Raw genomic sequence first — 20673 nt, 5'->3', positions numbered from 1 at the left:
GTGTTGGCGAGCTTTGTGTGTGCGTTCGGAGGGCGCCGCGTCCTGGCACGGGGCGGCAGGTCGCCAGCAGGCAGGGCTCCCCATGCTGATGTAGCTGCGGCGTGACCTGTATCTATATCACCTCCAACTTCTTCCAGTGCAGTCCAGCACCTTCCCTCTGCCGTGGGCTCTGAGCCTGGCCCCCCATTCTCAGCAGACAAACTGGGGGGCAGGAAGCTGCCACAAGAAGCAGCTGTCGGGGCAGGGAGGAACTCCCCCATCCTTCCGCTGTGGAGCGTCTAAGGCCCCTTGAAGCATTTATGGACCTCTCTCCCCATTTCACAGCTTGGAAAAAGTGAGGCACAGAGGAAAACTGAGGCAACCCCCCCTCCCCCATCTCAGCCTTCTGCCTGAGCTTCGAGCCCAGCCATCCTTCCTCCGTGCCTCTCCCCCCCAACCCGCCTACAGGTGTTGGGGCCGGCGTGGCAGCCTCCCCTGCAAGGGTTAAGGTTGCAGAGGCGGCGGTGTCTGCCGGGCGGGGCACAGAGTCCAATAACCCACACCCCGGGTCCGCGGCAGGGGGATTAATTCATGCACTTGATGTTAAAGCCTGGGCGAGGGGCTTGGCCGGGGAGGGGGGGCATCGCTAGGGCCGGCCGGCCTCTCTAAATGGTTGCTAGGGGCCTGGCATCAGGGCCGGTGTGGCTGCCCACAGTCACGGTCACGGAGGGAATTACACAGCCACAAAGAAATTGTTCTTCTTCATAATCTGCTCTTTGGAGGGCGCCCGGGGAGCCGGGCCGGCCCCAGCGCTGTGATCAGGGAAGCGTGCTGGCCGCACGGCCCGGGCCGGGCCCTGCCTTCTGATCTGGGGGGGACCCCAGCGCCCCGGCTGCCTAAGCCTCTTTCCCACCGATCCCTCTCCCCGGACACAAAGGTGTTTGCTTGTTTTACCAGCTCCTGGGACTCCATCGCGCCTTTGTGTGGTCTTTATCCCCCCGACGGGGCTTTAGCCCAGATTACAGATGGAATTAAGGCATTTGGCGAGGGTGGCGAGCCACCGCGACACGGGATCAAGCAGCATAAAGTAACCGAAGGACTGGGCGGGGAGGGGGGGGCGGGAGTGACCCCACCGGCCGGGCCCATGCTGTCGGCTTTCAAGAGCACTTCATTGTCCCGAGAGCCCGGAGCCTGCCTCAGACGGCGGCCGAAACGCAGGTGCTCCAAGGTTTATTGTGTCCCTTTGGGATTAAAGCCGGGAGGGGGGAGCGGCAGATAGGTGGCCCCTCTGGCAGCTGGGCGGGCGGGTTTCGGCTGCAGGGAGGCTGGGGGCCGGGCCGGGCTTGCCCGGGACTGTGTCCGTAGCCGCGGGACATGACTCAGGTGTCCGCAGCACCCAGCTTAGCATCCCTAAGCCCCAGGGTACCTCTGCCATCGGGTACCTGCCTGCCTCTCCACGTCTTGGTGGCTATGGGAGCCCGGGTACTGCCCAGAAAGAACCTCTTGGATCCGTGTCCAGTGGCGAAGCTCCAAGATGTTGAGAGTGTCTTGGGGCAGGGTGCTAAGGGGTCTGTGTAGCCCTCTGCTCAGCGAGGCTGCCTGGGGCTAACTGTAGCCGAGGTGCCCCCACCTCGTGCCAGTTACTCTGTGCCCATGCTCCTTTCTGCATGTGTCTCTGCCCCATCCGGACACCTGTAGCTCGCAAGCTCTTGCTGCTCTTTGCTCTTCCCTTCTCTAAGGGCCAGATCCTAGGATCATAGGAACGTCGGGCTGGAGGGGACTTCATGAGGGCATCTAGCCCAGCCCTCTGCTCGTGCCAGGATCATCCCTGACTCGACCATCCCGGCCATGTGTCCATCTAACCTGCTTCTGTTTCCAGTGACATGATGAAGTGTCACGATGCCCCTTTATACATCCGTGGTGTGTCCACACCTTGAACCCAGTGCCCCGTTCTGGTCCTCGCTTCTCCAAGAGGATCTAGAAGAGCTGGAGAAGGTGCAGAGAAGGGCACCAGGAGGATGGGTGCTATGGGGGGGTGAGGAGAGACTGATGAGTCAGGCCTGGTCTGCTTAGACAAGAGATGCTGGAGGGGGGACAGGAGGAGGTTTCCCAAATACTCAAAGGAGAAGAGAAAGTCACTGGGGATTTATTACTGACGGTCTCTCACTGGACAAGAATGGGGGTCACCACATGGCACGAGCAGACCAGCAACTTAAAACAAACACCAAGACGTTGTTTTCGTGGTTTGGAATTAAAGCAAGGAGTTGTGGCCCCCAGATGCGGTAGGAGCCGAGAGCTCAGCCAGATTCACACGGGGTCTGACATGTGCTCAGAGGAAAGGGGCATCGGTCGCTACTGAGCAGGGAGTGCGGGGCACGGCCTCTGCATCAGACCTGCCTGGACCTTAAAGACCTCAAGGGAGAGAGGAGCTGGGGAAACCCTGCTGGGACCCAGGTCACTCTCCCTTTCAGTTACTTACTGCTCTTTGCTGCCGCGTGATACCAGAGATTGGTTAGGATGGACCCGGGTCTGCCCCCTCCACCCCCCAGCAGCTCTTCTGTTCTGATGCCCTGCGGAAGTTCCTCCCGGCCCCACTTCTCTAGGATTTCTGTCGTTTTTCAATCAGCCTTTCATTTTCTGCCTTTCTTACCAGGCTGTTCAGTGTTCAGCGAGGCCTGTTCTTCCCTCTTTCCCCCTTCTGCAGCATTTCAACCTGGGATGTGGCTGGCCATGATACCCAGGGCCTCTTTACATGCCCGCAGCACTAGCGGCTGGGCACTGGAGGTGACAGTGATGTGGCAGGGACCAGTTCTGGGCCATGCTGAGTTCCCCCTCACCCCATCTCTTTCCAGTGGGCAGCTCGAGACCTGCCTAGGAACCGACTTCCACCGTGGTGCTGGCGTCCTGGATGTCCTCTACGAGACGCCCTTCTCCCTGCTTTCCTGCGGCTACGACACCTACATCCGCTACTGGGATCTGCGGGCCAGCACGCGGTAAGGCAGCCTGGGGCATGGGACATAGGCGGGCACCAGGAGCTGGGTCTCTCTGGTGCCCATGCCAGCAGCTGGCTCCAAGTATCCGGGTGCCTTTGCTGACCCCCAGCCTTTTTCCTGCCCTGCAGGAAATGTGTCCTGGAGTGGGAGGAACCCCACGACAGTGCCCTGTACTGCGTCCGAAGCGATGGGAACCACATGCTGGCCAGTGGCTCCTCCTATTACGGCGTTGTGCGGCTCTGGGACAAGCGACAGAGCCGGTGCCTGCAGGTGAGGCCGGGCTGGGGGTGAGCGGGGCTGGACGGGGGCTGCTCCCAGCTCTGGGTCCCAGATCCCAACGCGACCCAAGCTGGCAGGGAGCCCAAGCCCCAGACCATGACTGTCCTCCTTGGTCCTCTGCAGAGCTTCTCCCTGTCGTCGCCCACCAGCAGCCCTGTGTACTGCCTGCGCTTCAACACCACCCACCTCTACGCTGCCCTGGCCTCCACACTGCATGTCCTTGACTTCACGGCCCCCTGACACCCACCCGGCACAGCAGGACACTCAGCTCAGGGACTGTCGGGTGGGGACGGGGGCACATGGCCCTGGACACATCTCACAGGGATGTTGGCTGCTGGAGGGAGCATGGAGGGGGCCGGTGGCCTCTCCCCAACCTGCCTTAGACATCAATAAAGGCCAAGGGGCCTTTGCCCCTTTCAGTCTGTGCCAGCTGGGTGGTGTGGGCTGGTTTGGGGTTTCACTGGGGTTTTACTTATCTCATTGGGACATAGCGCCTTGGGGCAGTGGGGAGCCCTGTGCCAGCACTCCAGGACAGGCCATGCAGCCACCGGGGGCACAGATCAGCCTTTGGATCATGGGCATGTGGGCCCTGGCAGGCAAAGTGGGGCTGACCTCTCCCCACCGCTGCTCTACATGGCGCCTTATGGGAGTCAAAGTAAGAGCCAGGAGCAGGGCTGGGACGCACGTGGGGAGGACATGTTTACGGGACTCAGAATAGGCAGGATGTTCACTGCAGCATGCTGAGGGTCCGAGACTCACAACTGGCTCCAAAAGCAGCAGCCCAGGCCGTACCTGCCTGGCGTTTGTGCCCCAGGCAGCTGTCTGGGCATCATGGGGAGGTGGCAAATGTGCAAGGCCAGGCTGGGGGTCTCTAGGGCACTGCAGGCTTCCAGGCATCTTGGCTTGGAATTAAATAAGCTTTGGGATTTGCTTTTGGCTGGAACCAGCGCCGACCCCTCACTGGAGCGAGGCAGTGGGCAGGAGGAGCTCGCTGTGCCACTTGCCTGGTGGCATCCTGAAGTGTGTTAGGTCTCAGCATGCAGCATTTCTCTGGGACCTGCAGCCTCCCTGTGCTCGATGCTGGGCATCGCTGTATTTCTGGGCGACCTGGGCACGGAGGAGGGAGACCCCGGCCGGGCTCCAGGATGCGCCAACCCGAGAGCACCTCTGGGTCCATGATCTCGTGGTTCCATGACGTAGTGGGAGAATAAAACATCCCTCCTTCTTGCAGCCACCGCCAGCTCTCCTTCCTTTCTATCAGAGGGAGTGTCTGAGCTGGGGTCCCTGGGGCTCTCTGGCTTGAATAAAACTACCCAGCCCTCAAGGCGTGGCTCAGAGGGTACAGGCCTTGCACCCAGGCAGAAACCATCAGCGTGGGCAACCATGTTTGAGCTGGGAGCCCCGTCTGGCCGTGCGGTTGCCAGGCCGGTGCGTTCCTGGGAAAGATACCCCATGCCCCAGCCAGGTTGGGGGAGATGGGAGGTGCTGCCTGGGGTCACTGCTACCCTCATCCCCACCATGCGCTCTGCACAGCTCTGTCCTTGCGACATGATGAGCACTCGGTTCCCTGCTTTGTACTGCTGCTGGCCACTGAGCTCAGAGGTGGCCACATAACCAGGGCAGAGGCTGGATGGGACCCGCCTGGCTTGGATCTGGGGCCTTGGCTGATGCAGCAGCAAACCCCTCCCTGAGACCTTCCTTTAAAAGAGCTGGGCCCTGAGTGCAGGAGCTGCCTCCAGCCCATCTCAACAGGTAATGGGGGGTGGGGGGGCTTCCCTGGGGCACCTAGATGAGCCCTGGGCCTGCCTCTGAGTGCCTGGAAACCCTCCACCCTTTGGGGGCTTGGCCTGTGGCAGCATCCAGGCCCTGGGGCTCTCACGGTGCCTTCCCCAGGCTGGCGGCACATGGCACTTGTCCCCCCACCCTCAGATGGGAGGTGGGTCCCACACAGAGAGATCCCTGCAGCATCTCACAGCAGCCTGCTTTTATTAGAGAAAGACGGGGAATGAAAAGTAGGGCTGGGGGGTGCCTACAGGTGCCTACTGGGTCTTGCACTCCCCATCCCCGTTGTCCACTGCCTTGATCTTCTTCAGCTCCTTCTGCAACTCCTGCTCGGCGGCCAAGATCTCCTTCGGCTTCTGGTACTGTGGGATACGGCAGCCTCAGTGCCCCAGCCCGTTCCGGGATTCTGGCCCCGACTGCCAGGGCATGACGTGCCCTCTCCTTTCTCCCATCCTTTTCTCCCCGTGGCAGGTGCAGTATGGGCCTGGGGGGAGAAGGGATGGGCAAGAGGAGCCCCCACGCTTCCCTGGATGCTGTAGCCAGGAGGTGGCTGCTCCCTCTAGGCAGCAGGTGAGTCCTTGGCTCCTGTCCTTGTCCCCTGCAGAGGTGGCCTGTCCTTGTGCAGTGGTTACAGGGCTGGGACGTGTGCCAGGCTGGCAGTGTTGTGTGGTGAATGCTGACGCCCCCCCACCCCCGACAATGGGAGGAAAGGAACAGACGAGCTGGCCTTAATCCCTCCACCAGACTCGCTGGCCTGTCCAGCTGGGGCCAGGCTGTGGAACCAGTGGCCCTGTCTGGCCCCTGCCAAGGTGGAGTGATCACCAGGCGAGACCCTGCTCCCTGCCTCAGCTTCCCTGCATGTAAAGCCAGGCCAGGAGCACAGTTGGGACCCTACCGTGATGATCAGGGTGTTGTTGGCATGGGTGAAACTCAGCGCAGCAGCGTCCAGGGGCAGCTGGTACCGATCCAGGTCGGGAATGGAGAACTTCTTGTAGTACCTGTGAGGAGAGAGGAGAGGCTGAGCGAGGGCATCTCCCCTCACAAGCACCGTGCCCTGGAGGTAATGGGTGGAGCGCGGAGCCTTCCTGCTGTGGGAAACCAGAAGGACCCCTTGAAAGCTGAGGCCTGAAGGAGGCCCAGAAGGAGCCACTGGCCCCAAGCTGCAGGGAAGAGGCTGCACAGCTACCAACAGGGCCCAGCATGTGGGGAGGCTCTTGCAACATGGCCATGGCACCACCTGTGGCCTCGCCTGTGACCAAGCCCAGTCTAGCTGCCTTGCTCCCTGACCCAGTCACAATGTGGGAGTGCTCCTGTCTTCCCAGAGCCACTGAGCCCTGCGAGGCAAACGCACTGCAGGAACACACATCTCCTGCCTGCCACAGCCTGTGGAAAGCTGGGCCCAGAGCTTCCTGCCACCATGGGGGGGCCCCTCTGCACCACATCCAGAGACCTCTGCACTAGAGCTGCCTGGGACCAGCCAGGCTGAATGGGGTGCAGCTGGCCGGCCTCCCGCAATGTACTCCTGAGCCACCACATCCCTTCCCACCGCCAATGGAAGAGTTCCACGGTGACCCAGCGTGGCGGCTGGGGGTGTTTCACCTCATCTCAGCTCTCAGCTGCTGCCTGTGGCTATGGTCTTAGCCACTCACTTTTTTTCACTTGGTTAACCGTGGCCCATGGACGCCAGGGCCTGAGCCCTACCTCCCTGGATCCCTTCCCATCCTCTTCCCGGCCTGTGGGCTCCACTTCCCTGAGTGTTCAACCCCACAGCCCCCTTTGCAGGCTGTGCTGTTCCCCGCAGGGGATCTGATGTGCATCTGGACTGGGGTACCCTGCACGGAACAGGGGGCTCTCTCTCTCAGGGTGGGCTCCAGGGCCCCCCACGCAGAGCACAGGGCTCCTTCCTGCTCAGCACAGCAGTGCATGGAGCTCCTCTGCCTGGAGCCAGTGTCGCTGGCCGCATCTGGCTACCCCTGCCCGAACCATGGCAGGTCTGTCTTCGGTGAGCCTGGATGTGACGGGAGGAATGCGAGCCGCCTGTGGCCGCAGGGCTTGGGCCGCCGCGAGTCGTCACCGCTGCCAGGCTGCGGGAAAGGTGGCAGGCGCGGATAATGAGGGAGATGTCAGAGGTTAAACAGCAGAGATTAGATGAGCACAAAGACACATCGAGGAAGTGTTAACTTCTTACCAGCCAGACAAAAAAAAAGAAAGCCCGAGAGGCAGGACGCAGGGAGGCCCCGGGAGCCGTCAATGGGAACGGCAGCCTTCTGCCGCCCCAGGACTGAGGGGCAGAGAGAAGAATGGCTCTGCTCTGTGACAAGATCAAAGGAAACCAGATCTGCCAGCCACCCCCCAGCCCTGTAACACGACCGCTGCCTCTCCCGCAAGAATGGGCCCGGGCTCGGCACTCGGGAGGCCGCTTCGCCCGCTTGTTTTCCCAGTTTACTTTAATGGATTTATTTTGCAACGAGAGGCTTTAAGAAAATCCCACTTGAGCAGCCTCTGCCGGGGCCTGAGGGGCCGGGAGCGCGCAGCCGCCCTTGCTCGGCCACAGGGGTTTGGCTGTCCTGGTGTCTCACTCCGTGGCTGTGGGCAGAACTGTGCTCTGGCGTCTGCTCTGTGCCCGCATGCTGGCGAAGGGGCCATTTGGGCAAGTTGTTTCTACCCCCACTGGTTGAAAAGCTGCTTTCACCAGCCTCCTCCAGAGCTGAGCGCCAGCCCCAAGCACTGCATCCCCTGCAGTCACGCTTCTTGCCCAGCTGTGGTGGCAGCCAAGAGGCCCCCCAACTAGGGGCAAGGGTAGGAATCCCCAGACTTGGCTTAGCTTCCAGGGTCTCTGCTTCTCTTCCATACTCACATCGCCTTCCCTGGGTCTTTCCTTTGGCTGTTGTCAACTCATTCCCAGTTGAGTGGTGGCTGGCCCAGAATAAGACCCAGGTGAGCTGATCTGCGGTGATGGCCTCATTCTGCTCCCTGCTTCAGTCAGGTACAGAATTGGGCACTAGGCACCAATACCAGTTCCTGCACCATGGTCACGGGGAGTGCTCCAGCCTGTTCCATGACTGGCCGTGGCATCAACCACATCTCTCATCCCTTGAAGACTTCATATAAGATCTAGGGGGGAACTGATGGGAGCCTAACGCGAGCCTGGCAAAAGGCTGACACAGCTGCCGTCATGGGCCATGCTCAGAGCTGCAGCGGGGATGGTTCCAGCAGTTCCCAGTGCCTCCAGGATAGGGGCTTCAAGCACTGCTGGGGCTGGTCCCAGGCAGGGCTGGGGCACTTGTGCCCCCGCTTGCCACTGCTGGCTGCCATGACTGCAGCACCAGGCACTCAGGACCAGATCCTGCCCACTGAGTGCATGATGGACTCTCCTGCGGTGGGCTGCAGCACCTCCCCGGTCTCTGGCTGCCGCGAGCAGAGCCAGGCACTAAGTCCTCAGAGCCAAGCTCTTGCTGGCAGCCTGCATGGCTTGAGAGAGATGCATTCAGACTGGAGCACGTGCCCTGTGAGCTTGTGAGGATGAACCTAGGCAGTGGACCCCTGAGCCTAGGGGAGTCCCCTGCTCTGGATGTCCCTCAAGCGGGTGAGCCAGGGGGTGGGGAGGAGCAGGCACAAGAGTGGGCAGCGTTGAAGGGGTCGTGGGCAGAGTTAGGCTGCAAGTCTGCAGGCGAGTGAGACCCCGTTGGGCCCTGGGGCTCTGGACAGATGACCCCCACATCCACTGCTGTCCTGGGACCAAGGACACACCATGTCCATCCCTGGGCCTCAGCTTCCTGCTCTCCGGGAACCCTGCAGGGACCTGTCCGATGCCGATGCTGGGTGGATTCATTGCCTTTCATTGAGGAACGAGCGGCAGTTCTTTGCCAACAGCTCCACCTACCGCCAGCTGCAAGGATCCTGCCAGCCAAGAGGCCAGGAAAGCTCATCACTAGGTCTTGACCGGCTTCCAGCAGGTGCAGGGAGGGGAGAAAAAGCACCAGCAGGTGTGGCAGCCGCTCATACCCCCATTTGTCACCAGGCCTTTTCACGCATGGAAGGTGCTGGAGTTTCACACTTGTATCCTTCTTGTGTGTCCTCCCCTCCGTGCCCTGACGGCCAGCACCTCTCCCACGAGTGTTGCTCCCCCTTCTGTCATGTTCCCCGCAGCCTGGCCTGGTCCCCGCCTGTGCAGCTCTGCTGGCACGGCCTCAGCCAGGGGCAGTTGTCGCAGCAGCCCCAAGAGCACCTATGGGATGGCAAGGCCTTATGGGGGGAGATACCGAGCAGGGAAAGGACGAGGCATAGGGGTCCCCTCCTGTCCATGGACCTGAGCGGGGTCAGCCCCGAGGACCTCTCCGTACCAGAACCATCCACACTGCGCTGCCCTGCAAGCGCCACGATGCAGCGGCACCAGCGCCCCCCTCCCCGAGCAGCACGACGGCGCAGGACACAGGATAGGGGGATGGACGACCCCAGGCCCCCTCCGCGCCAGGCTCACTGACTTCTTGTTGGTGGTGCGGACGACGCAGCAGCGCTGCTCCACCGTGACGCTGTACACCTCCGCGGGGTAGGGCAGGTTGCGGATCCGCCACTGGAAGCTGTCCAGCGTGTCCTGCCTCGTGAAGAGGGGCTGAGGCGAGCACAGGCGCGTCAGCGGGGGGCCACCTGCCCACCCACCTGCCCCGTCCCCGTCCCCCTGCGGGCAGCGCCTCCCCCGCAGCCCCGGTGCACCTACGTTGCAGCCACTCTCCCGGATGCTGAGCGCCGGCGGGGGGGCGGGCGGCTCCCCCACCTCCACGGCCCACTCGCCCGCGGCCCCCAGCGCCGTCGTCTCCCGCCACCGCCGCGCTGCGGAGGTCACAGCGGGGGTCAGTCCATGTCCCCCCCCTTCCCTTCCTTCCCCAGACCTCCCCTCCCCTCCCCCCTGCCCCCTCACCCAGCAGCCGCCCGCTGTCCGCCTCGTACTCCTCGACCAGCTCCCGCCCCGCGCCCAGCGCGTAGTGCACGCTCCGCCGGCCTGCGGGGGAGGAAGCGGGGGTCAGCGGTTTTGGGGGCCCCCCGGATCGGGCCCCGCGGGGGTGGGGGGCACGCTACCGTCCCGGACGAACGCGGTCTTGCGCGCGCCGCGCACCACCTCAGCCCAACCGGGCCCCGTCGTCCCCATGGCGACGCACGCGTCCGGAACCACTTTGCCTGACCCGGAAGTGGTCGCCTCTTCTCGCCTCCTCCCGGAAGTCCTCCGGGCGTGACCCGGAAGTGCCAGTCCTGCCTTGTTCCTGCTGCGGCTCCCCAGTAAGTGATGGCGGGAGGAGGGAAGGGAGGTTTCGGGGGTTTCCTGCCATCACTCCCTCCACTTTGGGCTGGGGTATCAGGGGCGTCTTGCCCCTCCCAAACCTGGGGTATTAGGGACTCTTGCCCGCCCTCGCCTCCAAGCCTGGGGCATTAGGGGCCTCTTCCCCCCCAGGCCTGATGTATCAGGGCCCTTCTGCCCCCCCCCCAAGCCTGGGGCATTAGGGACTTATCACCCCTCCTAGCCTGGGGCATTAGGTGCCTCTTTCCCCCCACCCCCGCCTGTTGTTTTAGGGTCCTCTTGGTCCCCCAAGATTCATGGGGCTGCCACGTCCATGGGGCTCATTCGGGGCAGCCGACAGTGCCCTGTGCCCTCGGCTTGGGGTGAGGCTTCATAATGAGCCCGTCTCCGCTGCCCCCGATTTGTCCCGAGCCGCCTCTCCTGGCATCCCAACGCGGGGTGCTCGTGGGCCCCGCGTGGGGGCGTCTGAAGGCATCATTGGGGAAAACCTCTGGGGACGGTGGGAAGTGGCTCGCCCGGCCGAGCAGCACGTTCGTTTGGCTCCCGCGGGGCCTTCGCTGGCCTCGCGCTGGGGGCGGGAGGCGACAGCTGCAGCCAGGCTCTCGCCGCACTCTGGGAGCGGTTGGCACCGGTGAGATCAGTGGGAAGATGCTTGTGATGTTGCTGAACTTGCCCTTTGGGGCTGGAGGTTTCCATCCAAGCTGAACGGTTGTGGGGAAACCAAAGCCAAGGGGCAGTGGTCATGCCTGGGCTCTGTCCAGTGAAGTGATTGTTCTTTCTCTCGTGTCTCGTTGCCTTGCAGTGTGTGCCTGGGGCACGGGGCATCCCTCGGCCCATGTTGCCCACCGGCATTGTAAAAGCCTTTCCCAAGAGGAAGAAGGCGTGGGATGGGGCGGAGCAGGTCCCCCCAAAGATCCAGAAGGAGCCAGAGACAGGGGGCCCTGAGGGTGAGTCGGGGGCCCTGTCCTGCCTCCTGCCTTGCGGTTGGTGTGAACGGGCAAGGAGCTGCAGCCTGGCAGTGGCTGGGGTATCACTGCTGCCCGGTCCCTGCAGCTACATGCATGACTGGGATCCCTTGACTGGGCCCCTGAAGGAAACCGATGCAAGGCCGCAGTGGTTTTCCTGCCCTGTGTCACTGGGCGTGACACACGATGGCTCAGGCGTGATCATGGTGGTGTCACAGCCTGTGCTGCAGGTGCCAGTAATGTCTGCACCCTTAGAGCAGAGTATGAAGTGTGTGGCCCCTAGCTGAATCCTGCCCTAGGAGGGCCAAGTCTTCCAGGGCAGAAGAAGGGGGGGTAGGCCCATTGCCAAATCCAGGCTATAGTTCCCCATTGAGGGCAGCAGTGGAGAACGAATGTTGGCTGTCAGTTCCCGCGGCTGTTGCTGCATCTGGATCCGGCCCACAACAATTTTGAGATTCAGCTGGGAAAATTTGACACTGCTGCCTCTCTGCAGATTGGCTGGCGTCTGTCATTGCCTACGTGCTGCCAGCGGGCATGGGCCGGACCAGGGCTGAAATCTTCCACAAGCACATCATGCAGCATGGGGGCCGTGTCTGCACCCAGCCCTCCCCAGAGGTGACACACATCATCGTGAACGAAGGCATGGATGGAGGCCGGGCACTGCGGCTCCTGCGACTGGCTGCACTGCCCCCCAGTGCGCAGCTGGTGACGGCTGCCTGGCTGAGCACGTGCATCTCCGAGCGGAAGCTGCTGAGTACTGCTGGGTACGACGTCTTGGTCCCAGACAGGTATGTGACCCCTGGCTGGTTCCTTAGGCTGAGTGGATGGATTAGTAGTGCCCTTCACCCAGAGATCAAATGAAACCTCACAGCCCCTCAAGGTCACTCTCTTTTGGAGATGGCTACGTGTCTGTGTAGACAGCAGAAGTGGCTTGTCCTAGGGTGGGGCTTAGAAACATGGAATCCCAGAGCCGTGGGGCTGGAAGGGACCTGTGGGGGTCCCAGATACTCCAGTCCCTGCCTGAGGTAGGACCAGCCCTGTCCAAACCAGCCCAGACAAACCCTGAGTCTGACCTCTGAGCAGCATAACACAGTCACCCTGACATAGCCCCCAGACATTGCCCCTGCGCTGGAAAAGCAGGGGGGCCGCAGCTGCCAACGTCCTGCTGGTTCCAGGGGGGTCAAGGGCTCTGCAGATAGTCCCGGCCTTGGCCGTGCTCCTGCTACAGAGGAAGGCAAACCCTCCCCAGTTTGCACCAGTCTGAATGGGAAGGAAATCCCTTCCTGCCCCAGTGCAGTGTGAGGCTAAGCCTGAGCGCAGGTGCAAGACCCTCCAGCCAGGGGTTGGTGCCAGCAGGAGCATTGGCACAGCCCAGCCCCATCCCCAGCCTGGGCTACAGCAACACCCAGCGCCTCTGACACATGGAGCAGAACCCGGGGGGGGAGACAGCCAGTGCAGCCCAGAAGCCTGGGACCCCCCCACAGCAGAGCACGGGCATTGCTGTGCCTAGATCATTCCCCACAAGTGGCTGCCCAGCCTCTCCTTGAACACCTCCAGTGATGGAGTGTCCCCACCTTCCCTGGACGTCTGTTCCACTGCCTCGCTATTAAGGTGGAGCAGAGGTGGGGGAGAACCCAGGAGGGAGGTGTGTCCGTACATCAGGGCAGGAGGATCCAGGATGGGGTGGGGTGGGGTGGGGTAGGGGGTCGGGGACAGGGCAGCCAGTGGTCAAGCTTTGGGTCTCCTCTTGCCCAGTCCTCACATGCCCAGCTCTGCTCAGCTCCATGCGGTTGGTGGCAGGTCCCTGGATGCACCAGAGAGGCAGATATGCCAGAAGTCTCCCCTAGGCAATGGGGATGCCCAGCCCCAGGCACGGAGTGAGGCCCTGGGACCAGAGGCTGAAGCACAGGTGGATGCCTCGGGGCAGCTGCTAGCAGAGGAGACAGGACCTCTAGCACAGGTCAGTGTTCACCCACGGGACCTGTGGGGTTGGCTGTGCAGCCAGCAATGTACCATGGGCCTGAGGGCACAGCTTCCAGTGCAGCCCTGGGCCGGGGGGAGACTAGGGTTTCCCTGATGTCAGCAGGTCCAGCCCACGGATGTCCTACCTGTCCACCCAGCGGAGAAACCCCCTGACATCCCCACTTATGTGCGGAGAAGTCCTACCCTTTGGCCCGGCCAAGACTAATCTCCTTCAGTGCTAGGGTTTCCCTGCATGCCAGAGGAGGCTCCTTTCCTTATCCCAGGCCCCTCCCTGAGATGAGCGCCGTGCTTGTGCAGCTCCAGGGCACCTGCTTAGAGTAGCTTTGTGGCAGGGTGATATTTACTGGCCATTCCCTTCTCTGAATCTGCTCTGGGGGTTGGCGGCTTGGGCTTGAGGCATCACCCTAGACCCTCAGAAGGAGCAAGAGCTGCTTCTCAGCGTTGTCTGCCCTCATTGGGCCCCATCACAGGGGCCATTTTTGCTGCCACAAAAAACCTCAGCCTGACCCTAGGTGTTGCTCGCTAGTTCCTGCTTTTCTTCCCAGGGTTTTCCCTGTCATTGAACATCTCTGAGTATGCCCGTGTGTTGGATACCCCCCTCCAGCTATGTTATCTTGCTTCATTACAGGCAGAACCTGCTGTTATTTTGCCCCTCTTAGGTTGCAAACAGACACCACATTTATCCCAGGATAAACTGTTATATCCCAGGACAAAGTCCAGTCATGCAACTGGCTATGTCCATTGTTTCAGGATAAATCCTAAAATAGTTTCCTGGGTAAGAGATAAGTTTCCCAGTGACAGGTGAACTGTTCAGAAAGCTGCAGGCCTCTGATGACAAACACACCTTTATCCCTGGGTAAGGTGTGTTTGTGTTTGTCCTGGAAGAAAGATATCTTGGGATTGGTGTGTGCACAATCAGGGTTCAGCGAGCAGCTTAATACATTGACTCAATAGCAGAAAAGCAGCAACGATACAATCCTGGGATAACTGTACAGACGCACTTTACAATATCCCAGGATAAAGCTTTAGCACTTCTGACCCTATGAACCTTTTTTAGGCTATATTCCAGGGCAATAGATGTGGACATCTGAATCTTTGCACTTTGCCCTGGGATAAAATGGTTTATCTCAGAATAACTGTGACATCTCTCTGTAGCCCATCAGTTAGAGCTTTGTTGCACACAGTGGAGTCCAGCAATGCCCTCATGCTCCAAGGAGATGCCATGAGGGAGGGCGTTGCTGTTTCACTGCTGCTTTTTCTGTCCATGCCCCCCAGAGAGTCTCTGAGGATGAGGGAAGTGACGGGGAGGAGCCCAGTGTCACCCCAGCTGACCTGGAGGCGCTGATTTTGGGGCATTACCCCCCAACTCCATCTGAGGGCTCCGCAGCAGCCCCCTCACCCGTTGGCAAGTGGGTCTGTGCTCAGTCCTCCCACACCAAGGAGAAGAATCACAACCAGTGCATCACAGAGAAGCTGGAGGTGCTGGCGAAAGCCTACAGCGTCCAGGGAGACAAGTGGAGGGCCCTGGGCTATGCCAAAGCCATCAATGCCCTCAAGAACTACCACAAGCTGATCACGTCCTACGAGGTAACCCGCAGTCCCAGTCTCTCTGAGCAGGCTGGGCTAGGACAGGGCCCTGCTGGGAGAGCTGGGATCAGGCCCCCGCAGGCAGCAGCTCCTGCTGTGGGAGTGGGTTACAGGCTTGGACCCTTGGCCATCCTCCAAGACAGAGCAACAGCTCAGTTTGCTGGGGCAACTGCTATGTTCCCAGCTGTCGGTGGTTTCAGACTGGTGTCATAGGGTTGTGCCGTTCGTCGCTCCGCGTTCACCCGGCCCACTGTGACCAGTCCTCTGGGCTTTCCTGTCCCGGAGCCCCCACAGCCAGCTGATCCCTCTGTACTCTGGCCCAGGAAGCCTGCAAGATCCCTGGCATTGGGAAGCGGATGGCAGAGAAGATCCAGGAGATCCTAGCCAGCGGGCACCTGCGGAAGCTGGACCACATCAGCGAGAGCGTGCCTGTGCTGGAGGTCTTCTCCAACATCTGGGGTGCAGGTGTCAAGACTGCCCAGATGTGGTACCAGCAGGTAATCAACCCCTCCCTGCTGAGGATCTCTCAGCTCTGTCCGGGCTATTGAGTCCTGGCTTTCTCTTGGAAGCATCTTACCGGCCTGTGTTCCTCCGCTGCTGCCAGTCACCTCTCCTGCATGGCTGTGTCCCTGGGCAGCTTTGCAGTGGCAGAGGGTCAGAGTGCAGCCAGATCCCAGGGGGGCAGTAGGGAAGGTTTGGCTCTGACCTTTGAAGCCTGCATGGCTTGAAGCCTGGATGTGAGTTGCCTCTGTTCCCTGGGCTGCCCTGCTCTGGCAGAGATGAGCCAGTCCCCAAGCAGGTTCCCTGCAGTTGTGTAAGCAGGTACCAGGGCTCAGGAAGGGGCCTGGGATATGGGAAGTCCCCTCCTGCCCTGCCGGAGACCACAGCGGTTGCCCTTTTGGGGCATGCTGCAAGCTAGGAGACCATAAGAGCTGCTGCGCTGGGTCAGACCAGCCCTGGGGCCTGACTTCAGCAGGGGAGCTTGTGGGGTGAGCGTACAAAACAGGCTGTGTCTGGCGTGACCCAGATCCTCCAGTGCCCAGCGAGGAATATGTCTCTGCTGTCTGTGGTGTGGAGCAGCCCCTGGGTGGGGGTTGTATTGGAGAGACTGGGGATTGCAGGTTCCCTGGGGCAGCCATGGGAAACCCCTGCCCTGGGTATCATCTGTGTGTGCAGGACAGGGCTGCTGGGATCTCATGTGCTGCCTTCAGAGTCCCAGTCAGTAATGCCCGGAGCCAGGCTGCGGCCTGGGGACCCTCTCGGCTGCCCAGGAGACCCTGGAGTCAGAGGGGTCCATCTGCTTAGGCATCGATGTGCTGTGAGCTGAGCTGAGATGGTCTGCGGGCTGTGTGGGGATGGGGCTTCCCCCTGTGAGTTGCCTAGCCCCTGTCTGGATGGGGACATGGCCCATTGGGTCCATTACCATCCCCATCTTGGGGTGTCCAGGAGTGAGGGCTCTCAGTGCCGCCCCATGCTCTCCGCCAGGGCTTCCGCACTCTGGATGAGATCCGCACCAAGGCCTCCCTCACCAGCCAGCAGGCCGTTGGCTTGAAGCACTACGAGGACTTCCTGGAGCGCATGCCCCGTGCAGAGGCGGCTGAGATAGAGCAGACGGTAAGTCCCCAGAAGGCCCCCTGAAGGGTCTCATTGCTGTCCCCCCACTCTCCTGTCACTGTGGATGCAGTGGGCAGCATTACGCAGTCACAGTTACAGGGACAGTTTATCACTGTCTCATGAAGGGTGGTCCCGAAGACAGACGGGAAACTGCGGAGATTGATGCACACATGCCCCTGAGCTGTGGGCTCTGAATGGTTGCCCCCAACCCCTGAGCCTGGGCTTGCCTTGATCAGAAGAGCTGACATGTGACTTTGGCATGGCTGACATGGTACCGCCAGGCACCCACGCCTTCTGTACTGGCCTCCCTCAGCTGGGTGTTTGAGTCGTCAGGCAGTGTGGGCTTCACCTCAGAGGCAGCCGGGTTGCAGGACACGGTTCACCTTCCCTGCCTGTGTGCTCGGTGATGCCCCCAGTGCCTGGTCCTGCCAGCCCAGGGAGAGCTGTTCTGCTGGGTGCTGCTCCGGCCCAGTGCCCGCTCAAGGTGCTGACCACATGCTTGCAGCCTGGGCTCCGGTGCCCCACCACAGAACCCAGCTTCTCATTCTTTGTGTGTGTGTGTGTCTCTCACTGCAGGTGCGGGAGGCGGCCCAGGCCCTGGATCCTGGACTGGTGTGCGTGGCCTGTGGCTCCTATCGCCGCGGCAAGCCCAGCTGTGGGGACGTGGATGTTCTGGTGACCCACCCCGACGGGCACTCTCATCGTGGCATCTTCGCCAAGCTGCTCAACAGCCTCCGGCGCAGTGGTACGTGAGCACCCACACTGGGAGGGCACTTGGCTCCTGGCTGTGGCCAGAGATAAATCTGCCCCCCCCCGGGGAAAGAGAGCAGGAGCCACCCCTCTAGGGTTGGTGGGTGCCATGTGTCCCATGGTTTGGGTTAAGGATACAGCTGGGAGCCCTTCCCTGTTGGCAGGGGATTCTGGGGGTGGCAGTGTCGGACCCTGTGGTTGCTGCTGCCATGTCTGTGACATGCATGTGACTGTTGGTGCCTCTGGTCATGGCCTGGTGCATTGGGATGCTCTGGGCACCTGTCAGGGGCTTTTAAGCCTGCCCCAGAGGCAATGGGTGCTGGGGGTGGGGTTGGGCTGTGCTCTCCTGGCTGGAGAGTCTTGCCCTCACGCTCAGGCTCAGCCCCACGCTGCCCTGGGGCGGGAAGGGATTTCCCCCCTGATTTCATGGGGGTGATGCCTGGGGCTGTTGTGTGGCTCCAAGGTTGCACACAGTGTTTGTCTGGACTGGTTTGGACAGGGCAGATTCTGCCTCTGGTGGATGTGACCCAGCAGCTCATGGTGCCAGGGCAGCTGGCAGCTCTGTGGAGGCTGCTGCGGCCCTTTGCTAACCCGCTCCTCCCACAGGCTTCCTCACTGATGACCTGGTGAGCCAGGAGGACAATGGTGGCCAGAAGAAATACCTGGGCGTGTGTCGGCTGCCTGGGCCAGGTCGGCACCACCGGCGCCTGGACATCATCGTGGTGCCTTACGCTGAGTTTGGCTGTGCCCTCCTCTACTTCACAGGCTCGGCCTACTTTAACCGCTCCATGCGTGCACTAGCCAAGACCAAGGGCATGAGCCTGTCAGAGCACATGCTCAGCACGGCTGTGGTCCGCGGCCCCAGGGGCACCAAGCTGACACCCGGCTTAGCCCTGCCTACCCCCACTGAGAGGGATGTCTTTGCTGTGCTGGGGCTGCCCTACCGTGAGCCGCCCGAGCGAGACTGGTGACAGCTGTGAATTCGGTGTCCCCCATTGCTGCTCTGTGGGGTGCAGGGTCCATCTCCCATGTGCACGGGGCAGGGAGTAGGGTCCCCATCCTGGCCTCGCCCCCAGCAGTGTTGGGGGTGGAGCCCTGCCAACACCTGGCAGTGGAACAGGGCAGGCTCATGGCTCGGGGAATCCTCCTGGCTGCTGGAGCCATGAGCGAGGCAGGGATGGGACTGCCTTAGTGCTGAGAGAGGCTTTTCAGGAGGCTGCATCCACCTTGGGCTGGTGGAAAGAGTGTCCGGCCTCTCTTCAGGGCTTGGGCCAGGCCTGCTGGGGAGTCCTTGCTGGCACCGATGCTGAGAGAGGAATGTCTCTCCCCATGGGGTTTGAATGTAGCTTGGTGCACTGGGGACATGTGGGTGTGGGCTCCGCTGGTGGCTGTGCCCATTGTCGCTTGCCGTGGCCAGAGAGTACCTCTGGTACCTCTGCCAGGGCAGCACTGGCCTGTAAGCCCAATCCCATGCCAGCTGGGGAGGGGGCATGTGCTGCTTGTAGCTGAATAGCCCAGCCCCCTGGGTGAGGGTTATATCCCCTTCCTCCCCCAGGCCCTGGGGACTCCCTGTCTCCTCTCAGGAGGGGATCAGATATGCCTGGGGACTTTCAAGCTGGAGCCCTCACCCTGCTGTGCTGCCTCATGCTCCCGGCACTGCTGCTGTCTCCGAGCTGGGGCCCGGCACCTGCTGCTCCTGGATGGTCCCCAATGGGCCCTCTGCCCAGTGCCCCGGGAGTGCAATAAACCCACCCCCGTTGGACCCTCCCCAGCATCCGTGAATCCTGCCTGGTGACACCCCCGCGGGCTTGGCCTGCCCTTGCGTGGGTCCTGTGGGCCACAGCCATCCAGCACCTTGGTCCCTTCCTCCTCTACCCGGTCGTCTTGTTCATCAACTCTTTTCTCTCCCATCGCCTCCTCCCAGCAGTGCTGGAGATGGTGGTGACTGGAGACCCGGCCCTTTCCTCCGCCCGCAGCCACCAGTGACTTGTGGCCGTTCCCGTCCCCTGGGAGATCCTCAGCCCACTGGCCCCGTGGTGAGAGCTTGGGGCTGTGGGTGGAGCAGGGCAGGGGTGTCTGTAGCTGATGTTTGACCACAGGCCTGCCCTGCCAGGCCCCTGGCTTGGAGTTATCCTGTACCTGGCTGGGGGGGGCGGGGGTTGCCCATTGCCAATCCAGCAGCCCCAGGCAAGGGGTGGGGGCCAGGCACTGTCCAGGCTGGGCTGGTGCTCAGTCCTCAGTGGAATGGGGCTGCGGGCCTGGGAGCGAGGGGCACCAGGGAGCCCATGAGCTGTGCTGGGGGCGGCGCGTGGCGCCGGGTGAGCAATGGGGGGGTCACACGGCTAATGCGGCAGCTCTGGGCTCCTGGGGAGGGCTGGGCGGGGCGGAAGCGCCCCCGGCTGGGAGCCTGATGGGCCTGAAAATTAAAAGCAAAGCAAATGTCAGCGCAGCCCAGGATGGATCTGAGGGGGGTGCAAGGGGGCTCTGCTAGGGCAGCCCTCACTCCTGACCCACAGCCCTACCTGGGCTGCCCCAGGGGAGGGGGTGCCCCCAGCTGAGCCCCAGTTTTGGCCTCCCTCATCAGGAGAAGTATTTGCTGGCAGGGCTGGGGTCTGTGAGTGGCTCTGCCCCCCCCAAACTCTCCCCCCACTGAGCAGGCAGGGAAATGAGTATGAATTTATCATGATTAGGAGAAGCTTGGGGGGGAAGATGGATCTGTGCAATAACATTAAATAAGGCCACCCCCCTACCCCCCGCGGCTTTGCTGATTTCTCTCTTTCCTCGAATTTATGAGGCCAATTAGGGCGATGAGGGTGGAAGTTCTTGGAACTTCGCCGGGTGCAAAACACGGCCCCGTGGCTCCCGTCCAATTCATTAGCTTCTCACTATTGATGGTGCCTGCGCCGGTCGCTCTCCAGCTGCCCGTCCAGGGCCCCGGGGTGGGCAACAGCCCCTTCCCTCTCGCCGCCAGCCCCACGTGAGCTGGGGCAGCCGTGGGGATGTGGGAGAGAGCAGGGCGGTCACTGTGGCATCCCCAGGCCTGCATCTAGGGGATGGAGCTCGGCCCCACGGAGCCTGCAGATGAGCTTGGGGCACCCACAAGGGCCAACCCCCCCCTCCCAGCCCACGGCAGGGCCCAGCATGGGGATCTCAAGCTGGGCAGGTCCTGGGGGACTCTCTCCCCTGGGTCACTGCCTCCCCCAGGCATTAGGGGGACTGAGCTCCTGGGGGCAGGGCTGTCTCGCTTGGTGTATGTCCAGCCTCTGGGGCCACTGAATGCAACCCGGGTTCAACAGGTTGCGCTAAGAGCTGCTGGCCGTGAGTATCTGTGCCACGGGTTGGATGAGGAGCAGAGCCTCTGAAACGATGGGGAAGCAAAGCAGTTTGAACACCACCATGCATGTGAGTGTTTGCAGCTGCTTTAGAGACTTGGTGTAAGAACCTCAGA

General features: G+C 61.6%; 3 protein-coding genes across 10 annotated transcripts in view; 2 read left to right on the top strand and 1 right to left on the bottom strand.

The window, feature by feature from the left end:
* The window catches only part of FBXW4 (F-box and WD repeat domain containing 4), a 79166-nt gene extending 75496 nt beyond the window's left edge, over window positions 1-3670 (top strand). For both annotated transcript variants that reach the window (XM_090058316.1, XM_090058315.1), the window contains 3 exons: window positions 2832-2972; window positions 3101-3242; window positions 3375-3670. In XM_090058316.1, the coding sequence (XP_089914442.1) occupies window positions 2832-2972; window positions 3101-3242; window positions 3375-3491 (400 nt within the window). In that variant the 3' untranslated portion in view covers window positions 3492-3670. The remainder of the gene's footprint in view (window positions 1-2831; window positions 2973-3100; window positions 3243-3374) is intronic.
* A 1550-nt stretch (window positions 3671-5220) lies between these two features.
* Window positions 5221-10231, bottom strand: DPCD (deleted in primary ciliary dyskinesia homolog (mouse)). Of its 4 annotated transcripts, XR_016443510.1 has the most exons (7): window positions 10110-10231; window positions 9952-10032; window positions 9751-9863; window positions 9518-9645; window positions 7891-9261; window positions 5929-7314; window positions 5350-5395 (listed from the first exon to the last, which is right to left on the bottom strand). XR_016443510.1 is itself a non-coding variant. In XM_090057587.1 (6 exons), exons 1-6 carry the CDS (start codon window positions 10177-10179, stop codon window positions 5341-5343), a joined length of 672 nt encoding a protein of 223 aa, XP_089913713.1. In that variant the 5' UTR covers window positions 10180-10231; the 3' UTR covers window positions 5221-5340. The 4 variants fall into 4 exon arrangements, 3 of the variants coding, with proteins under 3 accessions (XP_089913713.1, XP_089913714.1, XP_089913715.1); XM_090057587.1 differs by lacking the exon at window positions 7891-9261 and having other exon boundaries at window positions 5221-5517; window positions 5929-6031; XM_090057588.1 differs by lacking the exon at window positions 7891-9261 and having other exon boundaries at window positions 5221-5395; window positions 5929-6031.
* POLL (DNA polymerase lambda) lies at window positions 10181-18992 on the top strand. 4 transcript variants are annotated; one of them, XM_090057584.1, is made up of 9 exons: window positions 10181-10307; window positions 11129-11273; window positions 11785-12079; window positions 13092-13251; window positions 14550-14861; window positions 15185-15358; window positions 16347-16475; window positions 17052-17220; window positions 17832-18992. In XM_090057584.1, the coding sequence occupies exons 2-9, from the start codon at window positions 11162-11164 to the stop codon at window positions 18194-18196; spliced, it is 1716 nt and encodes a 571-aa protein (XP_089913710.1). In that variant the 5' UTR covers window positions 10181-10307; window positions 11129-11161; the 3' UTR covers window positions 18197-18992. The 4 variants fall into 4 exon arrangements, with proteins under 4 accessions (XP_089913710.1, XP_089913712.1, XP_089913711.1 ...); XM_090057586.1 differs by having other exon boundaries at window positions 13047-13251; XM_090057583.1 differs by lacking the exon at window positions 10181-10307 and adding an exon at window positions 10380-10957 and having other exon boundaries at window positions 13047-13251.
* The last annotated feature ends 1681 nt before the right edge of the window (window positions 18993-20673 follow it).

The sequence above is a fragment of the Crocodylus siamensis genome, chromosome 7 (genome assembly GCF_052110815.1).
Source record: "Crocodylus siamensis isolate JL-2025a chromosome 7, ASM5211081v1, whole genome shotgun sequence".
Classification (NCBI taxonomy): Eukaryota; Metazoa; Chordata; order Crocodylia; family Crocodylidae; genus Crocodylus; species Crocodylus siamensis.
The sequence above is the reverse complement of the archived record's forward strand: the minus strand, read 5'-3'. Positions and strand labels throughout refer to the sequence as shown.

Bases quoted from the DNA above. Each gene is read 5' to 3' on its own strand.
- DPCD (XM_090057587.1), bottom strand. From the start codon at position 10,179: ATGGGGACGACGGGGCCCGGTTGGGCTGAGGTGGTGCGCGGCGCGCGC. The intron at 10,033-10,109 runs GTAGCGTGCCCC...CCTCCCCCGCAG, and splicing joins GACCGCGTTCGTCCGGGACG to GCCGGCGGAGCGTGCACTAC. The intron at 6,032-9,517 runs GTCAGTGAGCCT...CTCTCCTCACAG, and splicing joins GTCCGCACCACCAACAAGAA to GTACTACAAGAAGTTCTCCA.
- POLL (XM_090057586.1), top strand. From the start codon at position 11,162: ATGTTGCCCACCGGCATTGTAAAAGCCTTTCCCAAGAGGAAGAAGGCG. The intron at 11,274-11,784 runs GTGAGTCGGGGG...GCCTCTCTGCAG, and splicing joins AGAGACAGGGGGCCCTGAGG to ATTGGCTGGCGTCTGTCATT. The intron at 16,476-17,051 runs GTAAGTCCCCAG...CTCTCACTGCAG, and splicing joins CGGCTGAGATAGAGCAGACG to GTGCGGGAGGCGGCCCAGGC.